General features: G+C 45.5%; 1 protein-coding gene across 19 annotated transcripts in view; it reads right to left on the bottom strand.

Annotated features, from left to right (window-relative positions):
* Positions 1-17,419, bottom strand: part of LZTR1 (leucine zipper like post translational regulator 1) — a 279,906-nt gene that overhangs the window by 182,534 nt on the left and 79,953 nt on the right. For 18 of the 19 annotated variants that reach the window (XR_010601021.1, XR_010601022.1, XM_065595073.1 and 15 more), the window contains one exon: positions 9,013-9,070. The exons of the other annotated variant lie outside the window; for it this stretch is intronic. Coding sequence is in view for 16 of the 18 variants with exons in the window: in XM_065595073.1 (XP_065451145.1) it covers positions 9,013-9,070 (58 nt within the window). In the remaining 2 variants the exon portion in view is untranslated. The remainder of the gene's footprint in view (positions 1-9,012; positions 9,071-17,419) is intronic. 19 annotated transcript variants of the gene reach the window in all.

Consider the following 17,419-nt stretch of genomic DNA (forward strand, 5'->3'; position numbering starts at 1 on the left):
CCTCGTCTGTCTCCACCCGTGAAGAATGCTGACATGATCTCTTGCCTCTGGTGGTTATGAACTACCAGACCTTTTATCTAATTTTCTCTCTCTCAAACTTTTTGGTGGCCAGCTCCTTTCTTCTTTGATCCTGGGGTACTGATGTTTCTTGAACCTGGCTGCCTAGAAACTCCTCAGCTTCTCTAATTCTCAGTAGCATCTACTTCCCCCTCCAATCCAAGAATCATTTCCTCCAGCACAGCCACTAACTTACTCTCCATGCATAGGAAGTCCCTTCTGATGCCAGGAAGGAAAAAAAACATGGCACATCTGTTTCAAGTCACGATCACTGTTCCATTGCTCGCAGTCCTGAAATCACATGTACAGCTGGACCTTGAAGGAGAGCCTCTCTAAACTGACCTCAAAACTCTTCTGTTAGTTGCCTCTGTTTGTGTCTCTCAAGTTCACCTAGCAAATGAATTTTTATACCAAGTCTCTTTGTTTAGCTCAGCTCAGTTCTGCCCCTCACCACCAAGGAGAGATTAACCACTCAGAAAGGTCAAACAGTGGGGCTGAACAAAGCTCCAAGAGTCAGAGCCTCATGGCTTTACCAAGGCACCAACACACAGATCTGTCTCAGCTGCTTATTCAGGGGCAGCGTTGCAGCCCATACTCAGAAAGCAGACAGACAACCCACAGACTGACCAAATGCGCCACTCACCAAGTCCCATTACCTCCAAGTATGGAGTCTGCAGCTACACCCTCCAAAATTCTCCTCTTAGCGTCATCTGTTAAACCTCATATTTCAGGGCTTAAGCCAATATCTACGTAAAGGGTTTGGAGGAGACATAAGAACTGCAAGCTGGATCAGACCTCAGGTCCAGCTATCTAGTCCAGTATCCAGTCTCCTATAGTGGCCAGTACCAGATGATCCAGATACTTAAGAGTAGGATATAAAAAAAACCCAGTAGGCGGATATGAGATAGTCTGCCCCCCACATTGATCTCTAATAGTTGGAGATTAGTTAAAGATCTGAATCAAGTTGTCTGGAGTGGCTCACAACCGTGAGTGCCAACCTCAAGGCAGACTGTTAAGAAGCAGGGCACAAGGCCCAAATTGTTTGTGTGTTCCATAATTATATTTCACCAACCAAGTATCAAGTGTGAACTCCTCAAGCACTATAACAACCTTGACATGGAGTTACAAACAGTTCCCTTGGTTTACTTCAGTCTATCTTGCCACTGAAGCAAACTTTCCTTTTTGACAGATAGTCCCTGATACCAAAAAGCACAATAATATTCAGGTTACTCCCAGTCTCAAAGGACCAGTCACTTACCCCAATCAAGTGCATAATAGACCTCTCACCAAAGACAACACTTGTAGCCAGTGCTATAATAAACTAACTAAAGATTTATTAATTGGGGTAAAACCAAAAAAGAGTTATTTACAAGGTTAAAGCAAGTTAACTAACACACACACAAATGAGTTACAGTCTTAGGTTCCAAAAAGTAATAGAAGCTGCTGTAATGCGCAAGCTTTATATATTCTTTAGGGCTAACCCAAGCTAAGCAGCTTGGAGATCCTTTATTTATGCTTAGAAATATCACCCTCTCCAAATTCCAGGCAGCATAGTGATACAGCTCCTTCTGGTCAAGGATTTTTATTCCCTTCCCCCAGAGTTCAAACTGTGATGGGATGAGGGTTTGTGCACATCCCCTCTTCATGGGTGTGCGGGGGGGAGCAACAAACAAAGTATTTTTCCACTGATGTTTCACAATGGTTTGTCTGTTGTCTATAGGCCTTCTTTTGCTGGGCAGGAAGTGACACCTCTTATGGTAAACTAGAATTTCACACTTGGTAATGCTGCTCTGCTGACTGGGGGGGCTTCCAGTTTCACAGCAAACACTTTTATAGTTACAAAGCACACACTTAAGTATTACCTTATAACGTGGGATACAGCTATTATAAATTAGATTAATGCAGGCAGCAACTCACTAGCATTTCATAAAGTCCAAACACTAAGCACAGTCTTATAAACTTAGTATCTATTTTAACAATGCTAACACACAGGGGAGCCAGACTGGTTTCCAGCTATGCATGTGTGAGTGTCAGTGAGACCTAGGCATGAGCTGGCACCTGGTCTGCCAGCGTCACAATCTGAAACACATGATTTAACATAGCTTCCAAGATATTTTATTAACAAGCTTGGAAGGACTAACTATCTTTTGACAGCGTGGATACCAGAACTGGACAGAGTATCCAGTAATGCCATCATAGTAATAGTAATAACACCTCACTTACTTCTAGTCAATACACTCTTCTATTCAACATACCCTTGTTTATACATCAAAATATTGCATGTTGACACATAAGGCCTAAAGCTTAAGCATATATCACAACTACACTAAAGAACTCCCATAAAGCCTTGCAAGTAACGTTAAGAGAGAGAGACACACAATGGAATTTTACTAGTTTGATTTGTTTTAAAGTAAAAGAACATAATATACTCTTATAACCTATTTTAAGTTGTTTTTCTACTATGCTAAAAACCACAAGAAAGAGATAAGTGTTGTAGGTGAATAGAAGTTCCAACTGCAAAAGGGAAAAATGAAGTAGTTGGCAAAAAAAATGTTTTCAGCTTATATTCAGTTGTATTGGTCATTGTTTTCATGGAAATATAATGCACAACAGAATGTTTAAACCATGCAGTCAACAAGTTCCTCTTTGCTAGTGATTGGATAATAAGTTACACAGTTAGTTGTAAATTGTAATATAAGAAAAATAAGTAATGTATAAAAAAACCTACAGATTGCAAACCAAATCAGACCAGAGCAAATGGACAGGCTTGGTAACCACAGTTTGGTAAGTTTTGCCTTTCCGTGTGCCTACTGACACATTTTTAGTTAAGGTAAGTTGACTTCATAAACCGAGTTGAGCTGGCTATTCAATGACTTATCATTCAGTGCATAAACCAATGCTTATACAGATTGGCTCTCTTAGGTACCTCATCAAAATGGGAGGTCATGATAATTATCCACCTGACCACTAACTCATTTTCTGAGTCATTGCTTTCCAAAATATGGGCCCACCCCCCAATTCCTATAAGAGTAATCTTCATTATTGGTTCCTAGATATACGACCTTGCATTTAGCTGTATTAAAAACACATGTTGTTCAGGTGAATCCAGATTAACCAGGCAATCCAGATCACTCAGTAAAACTGACCTGTTAATCCTTCTTTACCAGCATTTTTTTATTTTCTTCTGAGACATTGTGATGGGATGTACAAACCCCACACTGGGCAACAAGGGGTTAAGGGATCATTTTGGGCTCACCCAGACTTGCCCCGACACACCTGCAACAAATGCTCCATCTGCTGGAGGAATTAAAAGGCAGGGAATTAGCTAATTGGGTTGCAGAGCTGGAGGTGAGCAGACCTGCAGCCCACAGCTCCTGCAGAGCAGAGGGAAGCCTAAGTGTCTGACACAGCTACCTAAAAGGGCGCTCCCTGAGGGAAGAGTGGACCCACCCCAAAGACAAGCAGCAACGGAAGTATCCTCTGGATGTTGGACTTTGGTAACCCCCTTTATTTATTGTGGTTTGGTGGCACCTTAAAGACTAACAGATTTATTTGGGCATAAGCTTTCGTGAGTAAAAACCTCACTTCTTCAGATGTGGTTTGGGTTTCCCCACCATAGGAAAGCCTTGGACTAAGCTGACCCTGAGAGGGTGGACGAGAGGAAGAAGCCCATGGAGGACAGTCTTAAGCAGCATTAATTGCCAGACTACTGGTAGCCCAAAGGGCTCTGGGTCAGAGCCCAGTGGAGTAGGAGGGCTCAGGCTCCCCTCCCCACAACCGCCTTGGCAGTCAGGAGTGGCAGCCGTGACCATTAGGCCATGCTTCCCAAGAGAGGTCCGTTACAAATTGGTGGAGAATGTGGGAAACACCCCACCTCTGAGAGAAGGGGAGACTGACTGACCTAGGCAGCCAAATCACCTGATGTAGAATAAGATGGACTGGTAGGCCATCAGAGATGGAGTCAGAACGGTTGCTGAAATGGATGACTGAGAACCAGCAGGCAGAGCAACAGCAACAGCTCCTGCAGCAAATGGCCGCCCAGCAACAGCAACTGGTTCAGGACTTAGCGGCCCAGAAACAGGAACAGCAGCAAAGGTTAGTTCAACAAGTTGTGGCATTAATGAAGCCCCAAGGGTCCCCCGGAACTTCTCCATTGGGGGGCCTGGGACCAAGCCCAGGAACCCCACCAGTACCCATGAAGCTCACAAAGATGGGCCCTGAGGATGACCCCGAGGCTTTTCTGATGACATTTGAGCAGGTGGCGATGGCTGCCCAACGGCCCTCTGACCAGCACAGGCCGTAAACCAAGGACTGGATGCAGAGACCACCCAGGACTACCCTCAGGTCAGAGCGGCCATCTTGGACTACCTCAACATTACTGAGGAGACCTTCTGCCAGAGGTTCCGCGGAGAGAGGTACCCTCCAGGGGCTCAACCCCGGGTTGTCACCCAGAAACTGCAAGATCTATGTTGGAGGTGACTAAAGCCAGAAGGGCGGCCTGGAGTAGAGGTGGCCAAACTCATCCTGGTGGAGAAGTTTGACCAAATCCTCCCAAACGGGGGCAGGGCCTGGGTGTTCAGACATCAACCAGAGTCACTTACCTATGCTGTGTGACTGATGGAAAACTATCTGGCAGCTGAGACAGCTCTAACTCCTGCATCTGAGCCGTTGCTTGACGCCAGAGATACCCCTCGACAGAAGGGGGAAGCCAACCAGGGAAGACAGAAGCTACACAGAGTGCCCCAGCCTATCAGGGCCCTCAAGCCCGGGGCTGGGAACCCGGGAAAAACCCCAGGCCCCCCAACCTCAGCCCGAACATAAAGCCTGGGGTCCCCAAGGGACTTCCCCACCCAAAAGCCAGGAAGGGTGGGGGGCCAAGAATCTGGGGGAAGACATCCCCAGAGGCCCAGTTCCCAACCAGCAGTCCTGGGGCTAAATATGGGGGCCTGTTTCTCCTGTGGGCATCAGGGATACCATTATCAGGAATGCCCCTATATGGAGTGCAACTCTGGGCAAGTATGGATGGCAGAGAGCCGTGCCTGGAAGCGCACCCCAGCAAAGGTAACAGTTCCTGTACAAATAAATGGGACCGAGGTAGTAGGTCTAGGCCTAAACTCTGCGTGTGGGCAAACTCTGGTCCGGGATGACATGGTCCCCTACCCTGAAGCCCCCAGGGAGACCATCTCCCTGCAGTGCATTTATGGGGATTTATGGGTGCCCTGGGTAGAGGTCACCACAGGGGACACCACTAAGCCCCCCTCATAGTAGGGCTAGCCCTATCCCTAGCCTACCACATTATCTTAGGTCAGGATTGGGAACACTTCTCCGACATATTGAGGGAATGTAGAACTGCTCCCAGGAACCCGGAGGAAGCGCCTGAGGGAACCAGGGTAGGAAGGGAACCCCGGCCTGTGACACTGGCTGGAGTAGATTAGGAGCGGGACCTAGAGAAAGTGCTGCCGGAAGATCCTCCTAATGAGGAGACATTACAAACCCCACTCTAGGAAGGGGACTTACTGACCCAAGAGACTGATTTCGTGAAGGACCAGAGGGAAGATGAGACCTTGAGCCATGCATATGAACAACTTCCAGTGGTTAAAAGTGAGGTCGTAGATCCCCACCGGGTTGCGCAATACCCTCAAAGACCATTGGACGGGAAAAATTTGGTCACAACTCCTCATCCCTTGGTCGCATCGATGAGAAGTCATGCGACTGGCCCATACCATCTCCTCTGCAGGCCACCTTGGACAGGAGAAAACTTTGGCCCAGATCTTCTGACTTGGCGTACATCAAGAAGTTAAAAACTTCTGCAACTCCTGCCCTGAATGCCAGCTAGTTGGGCCAAAAGGTGGGGGGAAAGCCCCTCTTATCCCTCTCCCAGTCATCAATGTCCCCTTCAAATGCATTGGTATAGACCTTGTTGGTCCCCTGGAAAAAAGTGCCGCCGGATACAAACATCTATTGTTGATAGTCGATTATGCTACTCGCTATCCTGATGCAATCCCACTACATAACACCAATGCAAAGACTATTGCCATGGAACTACTGAAAGTCTTTGCTCAAGTAGGCGTTCCCAAGGAGATTCTCACCGACCAAGACACAAACTTCATGTTCCGCTTGATGAAAAAAGTCTGTGTCAATTTATCACCTGCAACTGGATGGCCTGGTTGAACACTTCAACTGAACTCTGAAGCAGATGCTAAAAATCTTTATGTCAGAAAACCTGCGTCATTGGGATCAACTGATCCCCCCTCCTGTTTGCCATTCAGGAAGTCCCACAAATCCCCTTGGCAGTCAGGAGTTACAGCCGTGACCACTAGGCCATGCTCCCCAAGAGGACCATTATAGTCATTGATAAAGATATTGAATAGCATTGGGCCAAGAAGAGATTCTTAGGGAACTCCACTAGAAATGCCAGCACAGAATGGTGATTCTCCATTTATAATTACTTTCTGAGGTCTACCAGTCAGCCAGTACTTAACCCATCTAGTGTGCTTTCTTCATTTTGTGTATTGCTAATTTTTTAAATCAGAATATGGAGTAGTACAAAGTCACTTCCCTTACAGAAATCTAAATATGTCAATAGAACTGCCTTTGCCAATGAAACTTGTAATCTCATAAAAAAATCAAGTTTGTTTGACACAATTTAATTTCCATCAAACCATGTGGACTGGCATTAAATACACTGCCATCCTTTAAATCTTTAGTGACTGCATCTTCTATCAGCTTTTCCATTATTTGACCCAGCATCAATGTCTAGCTAAGTGGCCTATAGTTACCTAGGCCATCCTCTTTACACCTCTTGAATACTAATCCTCTTGAACTTTCCCAGCATTCCAAGGATTTGTTGTCCAGTTCTGGTGTCCTCACTTAAAAAAAAATAGAGGCTGACAAATTTAACTGGGGTCAGAAAATACTACAAGAATGAGTAGAGGTCTGGAAAACTGCCTTAGGCCTGGTCTACACTACAGGGTTAGAGCGAATTTAACCGCGTTAGGTCGACCTAAAGGGCTCTTAAAATCGACTGTTGTACTCCTCCCTGGCGAGGGGAGTAGCACTAAAATTGACTTTGCTGGGTCGAATTTGGGGTAGTGCGGATGCAAATCGACGGTATTGGCCTCCGGGAGCTATCTCAGAGTGCTCCATTGCTGGAGAGCACTTTGAACTCTGATGCACTAGCCAGGTACACAGGAAAAGCCCCCAGAATCGTAGAGCATAGAATGTTTCTATGCTCCCCCTATCATCTCTGTCCCTGAGGTTATCGCAGATTAGAAGGCGAAAAAAACGCACTAGTGATGACATGTTTTCTGAGCTCATGCAGTCCTCCCACACTGATAGGGCACAGCTGAATGCATGGAGGCATTCAGTGGCAGAGGACAGCAAAGAATTAAGTGAGTGCGAAGAGCGGAGGCAGGATGCAATGCTGAGGCTAATGGGGGAGCAAACGGACATGATCAAGCATCTGTTGGAGCTGCAGGAAAGTCAACAAAAGCACAGACCCCCGCTGCATCCACTGTATAACCGCCTCCCCTCCTCCCCATGTTCTATAGCCTCCACACCCATATGCCCAAGAACGCGGTGGGGATGAGGCTCTGGGCACCCAGCCACTCCACTACAGAGGATGGCCCAAGCAACAGAAGGCTGTCATTCAGTTTGATTTTTAATGTGGCTACAATAAGCAATGTGGTCTTGTCCTTCCCTTCTCCCCCACCCGGGCTACCTTGTCCGTTATCTCATTTTTTTTTTAATTAATAAAGAAAGAATGCGTGGTTTCAAAACAATGGTTACTTTATTTCGAAGGGGGGAGGGTGGTTGGCTTACAGGGAATTAAAATCAACAAAGGGGGCGGGTTTGCATCAAAGAGAAACACACACAACTGTCACACTGAAGCCTGGCCAGTCATGAAACTGGTTTTCAAAGCTTTTCTGATGCGCAATGTGCCTTGCTGTGCTCTTCTAATAGCCCTGGTGTCTGGCGCGAAACAATTGTCTGCTGTTGCTTTCACGGAGGGAGGGACGACTGACGACATGTACCCAAAACCACCCACGACAATGTTTTTGTCCCATCAGGCATTGGGAGCTTAACCCAGAATTCCAATGGGCAGCGGAGACTGCGGGAACTGTGGGATAGCTACCCACAGTGCACCGTTCCATAAGTCAATGCTAGCCATGGTAGTGAGGACACACTCCGACGACTTAATGCGCTTAGTGTGGACATACGCAATCAACTACATAAAATTGATTTCTAAAAATTGACTTCTATCAAATCAACCTAATTTCGTAGTGTAGACATACCCTTACTGTTAGATATTACAGAAGCTCAGGGAATTTAGTTTATCCAAGAAAAGATTAAGAGGTGACTTGATCACAGCCTATAAATATCCTCATGGAAAGAAGGGCTGTAATCTAGCAGACAAAAGCATAACAAGATCCAACAGCTGGAAGCTCAATCTAGACAAATTCAGGCTAAAAAGAAGACATACATTTTTACTAGTAATGATAATTAACCATTGGAACAATATATCTACAGATGACATGGATTCTTCATCACCTGAAGTTTTAAAACTGGGACAGGACTGGGTGTCTCATAGCACAGGCCAGAGAATTTCACCAAGAGATTCCTGCATATCTTTGAGAAAATCTGCTCTAGGCTCACTCACCCAGAAGTTATGAGCTGGATGCAGGAATCACTTGGTGAAACTCTGGTCTGTGCCATGCAGATGATCAGCCTAGATGTACACAAAGGTTCAAACCATACTTGGTTTTTCCAACTGAAAGGAAAAACTGAAGCTGAAATCAAATATGCACACAGCGGAAACAAAGAAATATTCAGTTTCCTGCTAAGTATGTATGAAATTACACTCTGAGGAAACAACAATGCAATCTGAAATAGAAAACGTAAAATTATGTAAAAACACCAAGAGGAAGTGCTGTATTGTTGTGATTCAGAGCTTACCTCTTCCCAGCATGTTAGCTCTTTGTCCTGTAGGCCAATTGTCCACATATCATTTAACCTAGATTATATGAAAACAATATCAAATTTAAGTTTCTTTAGGTTGGTTATTTTTAGTTTGTGAAGTTGTAATGAACAAAGACATTAGTCAGCAGTGACAACATTCTAAACCTCAGAAGCATTCCCCGTTCTCAAATGCAGCAGGAATTCCTTAGCCTAGAGACTGTTGCTTTAGCCAGTGCCACAAAAGCTACTAATAGACTCAAGATTTTAGCACCTTTCAGGATCATCACATGTAAACCCAGAACAGTATTACAGCACCAGTCTTGTTGCTTTTGTGCTACAATGAACAACTTCATAACAGCTTTGCTCAGAGCTTGAGGGTTTGGGCTGCTAACCTGTGAGATTTTAACTGAAATCCTCCTTTTTACTGTTCTGCTCTCTCCTTCCTTTCCATCCCCCACTGGCAACTCCAGACCCTGACCACAGGGATTAGTGATGTGGCCAAACCCTACCTAAAGAACATTTTAGATGAAGAACCCACTACCCCATCACTCTATTGGCATGCCCAAATCTGACTATGCTGCTCTCAATACCAGTAAGCCCCAGCCTCTCAGGAATGTTCCCTTCCCTGATGTTTGTCAGCCTAAGGACTCATGTTCCTCAGTGAGATGCTAATAACATGGTCACATTAAGCTGTTAGAGAGCCCTCATTCCTGGTTCTGCCCAGCCAATCTTCTTGCAGCCATCCTCGAGACTCCTGGGAATAGGTCTCCTACCTAGGAACTGAGTAACTCCTCAAAATGATCTGTTCTTCTCATCACCTCACCCAGAAAAAAGGCTCCCATTAGAGTTAAGAAAATCCAGAGACGCCTCCAGAGACACCTCCTCCTTTACCTGACTCATCTCCCAGTGACTCTGACTCAGTACCTCACTCCAGGTTTTCATATAAGTTATATATATATATATATAAAAATAAGTTCATCAGTAAGGTAAATAAAGGCTGGAGATACGGACGGGGAAAACCCGAGGGTTCTGACTCCTCCGCTAAAGCTCTCACTAAGAAAAATCAGAACAACAGGGTACTTACTTTGCCAATCCTCAATTCCTTAGAAGAGACAGTGGCTACTGAATGGCTTAGTGGCAATGAAAAAAAATCTGTGCTTATTCTGAGCTGTACCAAATCATTAAGGAAAAGCATAGTACCTTTGGTTGGGTCCCTAAGGGTATGTCTACACTGCAGTTAAACATTTGTGGCTGGCCTGTGCAGACATTCGGGCTCGGGCTGGAGCCGTTCCCTCCTTGGGGGGGGACCCGGAGCTTGGGCAAGCCCAAGTGAGCTAACATGGGCAAGCCATAGGGGTTTAACTGCTATGTCTACACTGCAATGTAAGCCCAGGATTATGGGATTCAAGTCAGATGACGCTAGGTTGCAGAATCCAGGGCTTGAACATCTACACTGATTGTTAACTCTACGTTAAGAATTTTCAAACCTGAGCTCAAGCCTAGGGTTCTGGGGTCCACACTACAGCATGCAGACTCGAGTCAAACCAACCATATCCCAGACTTAAAATCACAGAATCATAGAAGATTCCTAGTGCCCTCCCAAAATCTGGCTGCTCTAGCCTTTGACCTTGGTGCACTGTGGGAAAACTTGACTGCCCACCCTGCACATTACAGGAAGTTTGAACAGCTGGTCAACACATCCTGATGAGGTGTCAGTGTGCTCCCAACTGCCGGAGCCAGCAACATGGAGGATGCACCTTCAGAAGAAATTCTCTTGCTTGCACTTTCATCCCTATGTCAGGAAATGGGCAGCGCTTCCATGAGACACTGGAGGACATTTCGATGGTATTTAGTGACCCACCAGAGGCACCAGACAGAGCTTATGTTGGAGCAGCAGGAGGATGCAGACATGGCATGATGTTGCTCATGACACTAATTACAGCCACTGATAACCCCTATGTAAATCAGCACTTCTGAAGCAGAGCTATATGCACAGACTACTGAGATTACATTGTCATGCAGACCTGGGATGAGCAGCAGCAAGTCTTTTTTTTTTTTTTTTGCACAAAGAAAGCTACATTTCTGGAGCTTTGTGAGCAGCTTGCCCCAACCCTCCAGCATAAAGATACACACATGACGGCAGTCATCTCAGTCCAGAAGCAGGTTGCTATAACTATCTGGAAGTTGGCTACCCCAGACTGCTACAGGTCCGTTGCCAACCAGTTTTGGTGTTGGAAAGTTAACTGTGGGTAAAGTGGTTGCAGAGGTTTCTGAGGCAATCAGATATGTGGTTTACCCCATGGTGGCAGGCATAAAAGATATTCCTGAAGTAACTGCTGGCTTTGAGAGAATGGGGTTTCCAAACTGCACCTGGGCCACTGATGGACTCATGTACTCACAGTTTGCTCTCCTCAAGGAGCACATAAACCATAAACTTTAATACTCTATAGTTATGCAAGCCCCCGTGGAACACAGATTTATGAATGTCAATGTAGGTTGCACTGGGAAAGTTCATGATGACAGGTTTTTTTTGCCAATCGGAGGTCTACATTCATGGACAGGCTGGGACACTATTCCCACCAAATGACATTGTCATAAATGGAGTTACTGTTCCCACAGTTATTCTGGGGGCCCCTGCATACCCTCCTTTGCTTTGGCTTATGAAACTGTATCCAGATTTAAGAGATTCTGGCAAAAGACAGTTTAATTACACTCTTAGCGGGTGTAGAATGGTTGTTTTTGGCAGACTGAAATCCCATCAGAGACGTTTACAGACCCATTTGGATGCCACATCACTGTGGCTTGTTGAAGGTATAGGTGAGTCATTTCCCCCTGAGTGGACTTATGACACCAAGTGATCACTGAATTGCTACACTCAGCCAGAAAGTGCACTCACCACAGCTAGAGCTGGATGCACCTGGGCAACAGAAGTCCAGGATGCTTTGTGCTCTCACTTTATGGAGGTGCATGGGCCAATGTTAGAGGGGAAATAGTACCTTTATGAATATTCCTGTGGGGGGTAGGGATGGGGCTCATTGATTTGGGGAGAGGGGTTCAGAGCTTGGGGAGGTGTAAGGGGTTGATTGCCATGCAATGTATTTATGCATTACATAACCACTTGTGAAATGGTGGAAGGGGGATTCACAGTATGGATTGGTGTAAGGAAGTGATCACAGAATCATAGAATATCAGGGTTGAAGGGACCTCAGGAGGTCATCTAGTCCAATCCCCTGCTCAAAGCAGGACCAATCCCCAACTAAATCATCTCAGCCAGGGCTTTGTCAAGCCTGACCTTAAAATCCTCTAAGGATTGAGATTCCACCACCTCCCTAGGTAACCCATTCTAGTGCTTCACCACCCTCCTAATGAAAAAGTTTTTCCTAATTATCCAACCTAAACCTCCCCCACTGCAACTTGAGACCATTACTCCTTCTTCTGTCATCTGCTACCACTGAGAACAGTCTAGATCCATCCTCTTTGGAACCCTTTTCAGGTAGCTGAAAGCAGCTATCAAATCCCTCCTCATTCTTCTCTTCTGCAGACTAAATAATCCCAGTTCCCTCAGCCTCTCCTCATAAGTCATGTGCTCCAGCCCCCTAATCATTTTTGTTGCCCTCCAATGGACACTTTCCAATTTTTCCACATCCTTCTTGTAGTGTGGGGCCCAAAACTGGACAGTACTCCAGATGAGGCCTCACCAATGCCAAATAGAGGGGAATGATCACATCCCTCAATTGATTGAAGTATGGATTGATGTAGATAACTGTATGGAGGAATTGGGTTTGTATACTAATTCCTAATTATCCCTGATCATGTGTTTACCCCTATTATTTTAAATACACATTGTATGATGTGATGCAGTGACAGCAATAAACTTTCTTGATGACAGAAATTTTTTTATTTATAAACATATATTAGAAAAATACAACATTCACCCATTGCCAGGCAGGCCAGCTGCCATTACCACACCAAAGCACCAGTAAATCAGAACCTTAAAGGAAAAAACAAAAACAAAAAAATAAGTGCATGAACAAGTGGAAACAATGAAACCATGTACAAGACAGAAACTCCTTACCGTTGCATGTCCCTTGACTCCCCATTCTCCTTTCCCCCAATAACCACGCACTTGGCCCAGGGGGAAGAAGGTGGAGGCAACCACGTGAGAGGCAGTTCCAAGCTGTTTCTGGGCTGCATCACAGGATACCGTGCAGGGGACTCGGGCCATGGTATGGGTGATGCAGCAGGAGCCTCTACTCTTGTGGCTATTAGTGATTTTAGCCTCTCAAACAGCTCTTCCTGCTGAGCTCTGTCTGCCTCCCTTAGCTACTGTTCCTTTTCCAGGAACTGCAAAGCAAGTCCCTGCTTCCACGCTGAAAATCTATCCTCAAGCTGTGTAGCCAGCATGAGCCTTTCCCATTGCCTCTTGTCATGCCTTTCCTCTAGCCGTAAGTCCCTCTGTCTTTGGTACTGGACCTGCTTGTTGGCCCTGTCCAGAACTTCAACCATAAGTTCATCACAGAATCGCTTCCTCTTGGAACGGTCTGTGAAGGCACATTAGCCCAAGCTTCTGCCAGTGTGGGAAAACTGGGGAGGTACGGCAACCAGTAGAGGTTGGCAAACAGCCAACATACAGAGCTCCACAGCCATCCTCCTTATTCTCCATTTCTGGACAAAATTTCAAACCCTACGCAAATCTGGCACAAATGATCTTGTCACCTATGGACTACATGCACCACTATTAACTGAAATGGACTAGATATGTAAATGGAACACATTTTGACCTTCCACCTCCCCACCCTCCCAGTTCACTGTTTCCAGGTGGCTCATTACACCATTGGATGGTTACAGAATGTTGTACTTACAGGCATGGCAATGTATTATTTTAAGCAAAAATCTGTGCCTTCTCAAATAAAAGTTCACTTTCAAGGTGTTTTTAATGTTTGCATTTCCTGGTCACCAATTTGAATTCCATGTGGTGCGCGGGGGGGGGGGGGGGGGGGCGGGGGGGGGGGGAGGGAACCAAGCCACTGGTGGGATACAGTCTGCCATTAGCAGATACATGCTGCTAGCTGGGCCTTTAACAAATTTTGCATTAGCTCATAAAACAAAAATCCTTCCCATTACTGTATTAAACATTAAAATGGAGTCAGAAACTTACTGGGCTCAGGTACAGCTTCTGTCCTTTCCGTGTCTGCTGCAGGCTGCTCCTCACGGGAGTGAGGGGGATATCAAGCAGCTCCTCTGACTACAGCCCCAGGATCTGCTGCTGCTGCTCCAAAGCCTCTTTTGGGACTAGTTTCAGCAATTAAGTCACTTCAACTGTGCTTATTTGGCACCTGCTACTGGCTCCCATCAGTCCCCACACTGGATTCTGGGGCCAAAAGAGCCCCATCCCAGCTGCATCATGCAGCACCATTGCCAAACTCATCATAAAACGGGCATGTCAACAAGTTGCCCAAGGTGCAGTTTTGGTCCCTGGTCTTCTTGTACTCAGTCCTGAGCCACTTAATCCACTCCTTGCACTGGTCACCAGTCCAGTAAATTTGCAACGCTGCCAGATTCTTTGCTATTTGCTGGTATGCAGGGTCATTCCTAGTAATTTTAGTAAAGTCAACTGTTTTCTGGCCTCACACCAGAGATTTCCCAAAATTTGTCTGTGCTCCCATGACCATGAAGCAGCACACTCTGCAAAAGACTTGTGTTCAGTCTTCACTGCAAACACAGAAGGCTCTCTGAAAGCGTGTTTGCAGCTTGGTGTTAAGAAGACAATGGAGGGGTTAAACACTGACTGACCGGGCTGCTGCACTACATCAAGGTGGGCTGCTTCCATCTTCCTGGAGTTGATGGCCCATGAGACTGTGGGATACTTTTGGCAGACACCCAGGACCTGAGTCAGGCGGGTTTCATCTAACCCGCAAAGCAACAGGGCTTGAATCCTGGGTCTCAGCTAGATTCTGACCTAAACCCTCCAGCTCCACAGGGTCCTAGGACCAAGCCCAAGTCTGTGAGATGTGTGTATAGACGGAAGGGGGGTTTGGGCTCGGGCTCATGCCTAAATCTGAGCCCAGGCTTACATTGCAATGTAGACGTATCCTATGTGGCTCTGTTTGCTACAACATCCTGTGCTTCCCTGTTATGACTTCAGGCATAACCATCACATACATAAATGAAATCACACTGTTTTAAAGCTATATTTGGATTTTTTTATTTGGTCATAGAAATGTCGTGTTTGATTTGTTTTTAATTAAATCACAAGGGAACTACCCCCACACTCATGAATGCTAGCTTCACTCTATAGCATCCAGGTAGAGACAGAAGTTCTCCAAGAGGTCTCGCATTGGACTGCTTCAGCTCACCACTGTCTGCTCTGCACAGGTCTGCTGCAGCCTTAACAACTCCACTCAGTCTGCCACTGTCACGCCACTCTGATGCCTCCTTAGAACTGCTTCAGTCTTCTACTGTCTGCTCAGCAAAAGATGCTCAAAGCAGTTTAAGTTTCTGGGTTGAGATGTCTCCTCTACTTCCTACATTTGGTTACTGATGGCCAATTAAGACTCTGAATAACTGCTTCCCCTTAACCACCGTGGGCTCGACTGAGTTCACTATTTTTTTAAATAGGAACACCACAACATCCAGTGCAAATAGCTACAGTGTGACTGGGGTGCAACCTGGAAATAGGGTATTCCTGTGCCTCCTTCATTCTCCAACCTGGGCTGTCTCTCACCATGCTTTGCCAGTGACAAGCAGTAAACCTGTCCAGGAGCTGTTAACACTCAGCACAACAGCATGTGGAGCCTCACACCCAGATAGATTGCATGAATGCTCCCAGAGCCACTCACAAATCACACAAAGAAAGGCACCAGCCAATTCCCCCCAGCTCCCCAGCCTTACACCCCAGAGCTGTACCGTCTTGCCCTGGTCATAAGCCTGGCCAGTGTAAGTTTATTACCCAGTCTGCCCCTCTCTCAATGTGGAGAGGTCATGCACTAGCCTTTGTAACCTGAGCTGAGATTTCCCAAGCACTTTACCTAAAACAATATGTTTTGGTTGAAGTATAAAACAGATTTATTAACTACAAAAATATAGATTTAAGTGATTATAAGTGATAGGCATAAAAGATCAGAGATAGTTACCAAAGAATATAAGAGATAAGTGCACAATCTAAATCTTAAACCTTATTACAGTATTTAGATCAAGCAATTTTCTCACCCACTGGATGTTACAGTTCTTAATACACAGACCTCTCCCTTAACCCTGGACTAGTCTTCTCGGTTGAAGCTGTCATCTTCTCAGTGTTCTTGTTGCTTCCAGCATAGGTGGGGGAGGAGAAAGGCAAAAGCATGATGCCATTGTCTCTATTTTATATTTTTAGTCCATGTGCCTAGAAGACACTTGCCCAGAGTCACTGGGTTGAGCAATCCCCCGGTGTAGTCTAGTGCTACTGAGTACGGAGTTGAGCAGTCCCCACTGTGTGGTGCTTGCACAACTGTCATTGAATTGTAAATCCCTTGATTACAACTCCCCTGCTGATTAATGGTTGTTGAATGCCCTCCTGGGTGGGGATCACCTCCTTCATATGTCACTAGCAAACATACAGCATATTTCAGTAACAATCATACAGCAAAATCTCAAAAATTCATACACAGTAATGATATTCCATACAAAGCATGCCATGTAAGATACCGTATGAAAGGTCATAATCTGCTGAAACTTATTGTTCTCTCCAAATATGTATATCAAAGTGGGTTCTACTGCCTCACACCTTGAATACTGCATGCAGATCTGGTCACCCCATCTCAAAAAAAAAATTGGAATTGGAAAAGTTTCAGAAAAGGGCAACAAAAATGATTAGGGGTATGGAACAGCTTCCATATGAACAGATAATAAATTGACTGAGGCTGTTCATCTTAGTAAAGAGAAGACTAAGGAAGGATATGATAGAGGTCTATAAAATCATGACTGGTGTGGAAAAAGTAAATAAGGAAGTGTTATTTACCCCTTCTCATAACACAAGAACTAGAGGTCACCAAATGAAATTAATAGGCAGCAGGTTTAAAACAAACAAAAGAATGTTTTTCTTCATACAACGCACAGTCACTTTGTGGAACTCTTTGCCAGAGGATGTTGTGAAGGCCAAGACTATAACAGGGTTAACTTGATAAGTTCATGGAGGATAGCTCCATCAATAGCTATTGGCCAGGATGGGCAGGGATGGTGTCTCTAGCCTCTGTTTGCCAGAAGCTGGGAATGGGCAACGGGATGGATCATTTGATGATTACCTATTCTGTTCATTCCCTCTGGGGCACCTGGCATTGGCCACTGTTGGAAGACAGGATACTGGGCTAGATGGACTTTTGGTCTGACCCAGTATGGATGTTCTTATGTTCAGTAATGGAGAATCCGC

This window comes from Chrysemys picta, chromosome 4 (genome assembly GCF_011386835.1).
Source record: "Chrysemys picta bellii isolate R12L10 chromosome 4, ASM1138683v2, whole genome shotgun sequence".
Taxonomy (NCBI): Eukaryota; Metazoa; Chordata; order Testudines; family Emydidae; genus Chrysemys; species Chrysemys picta.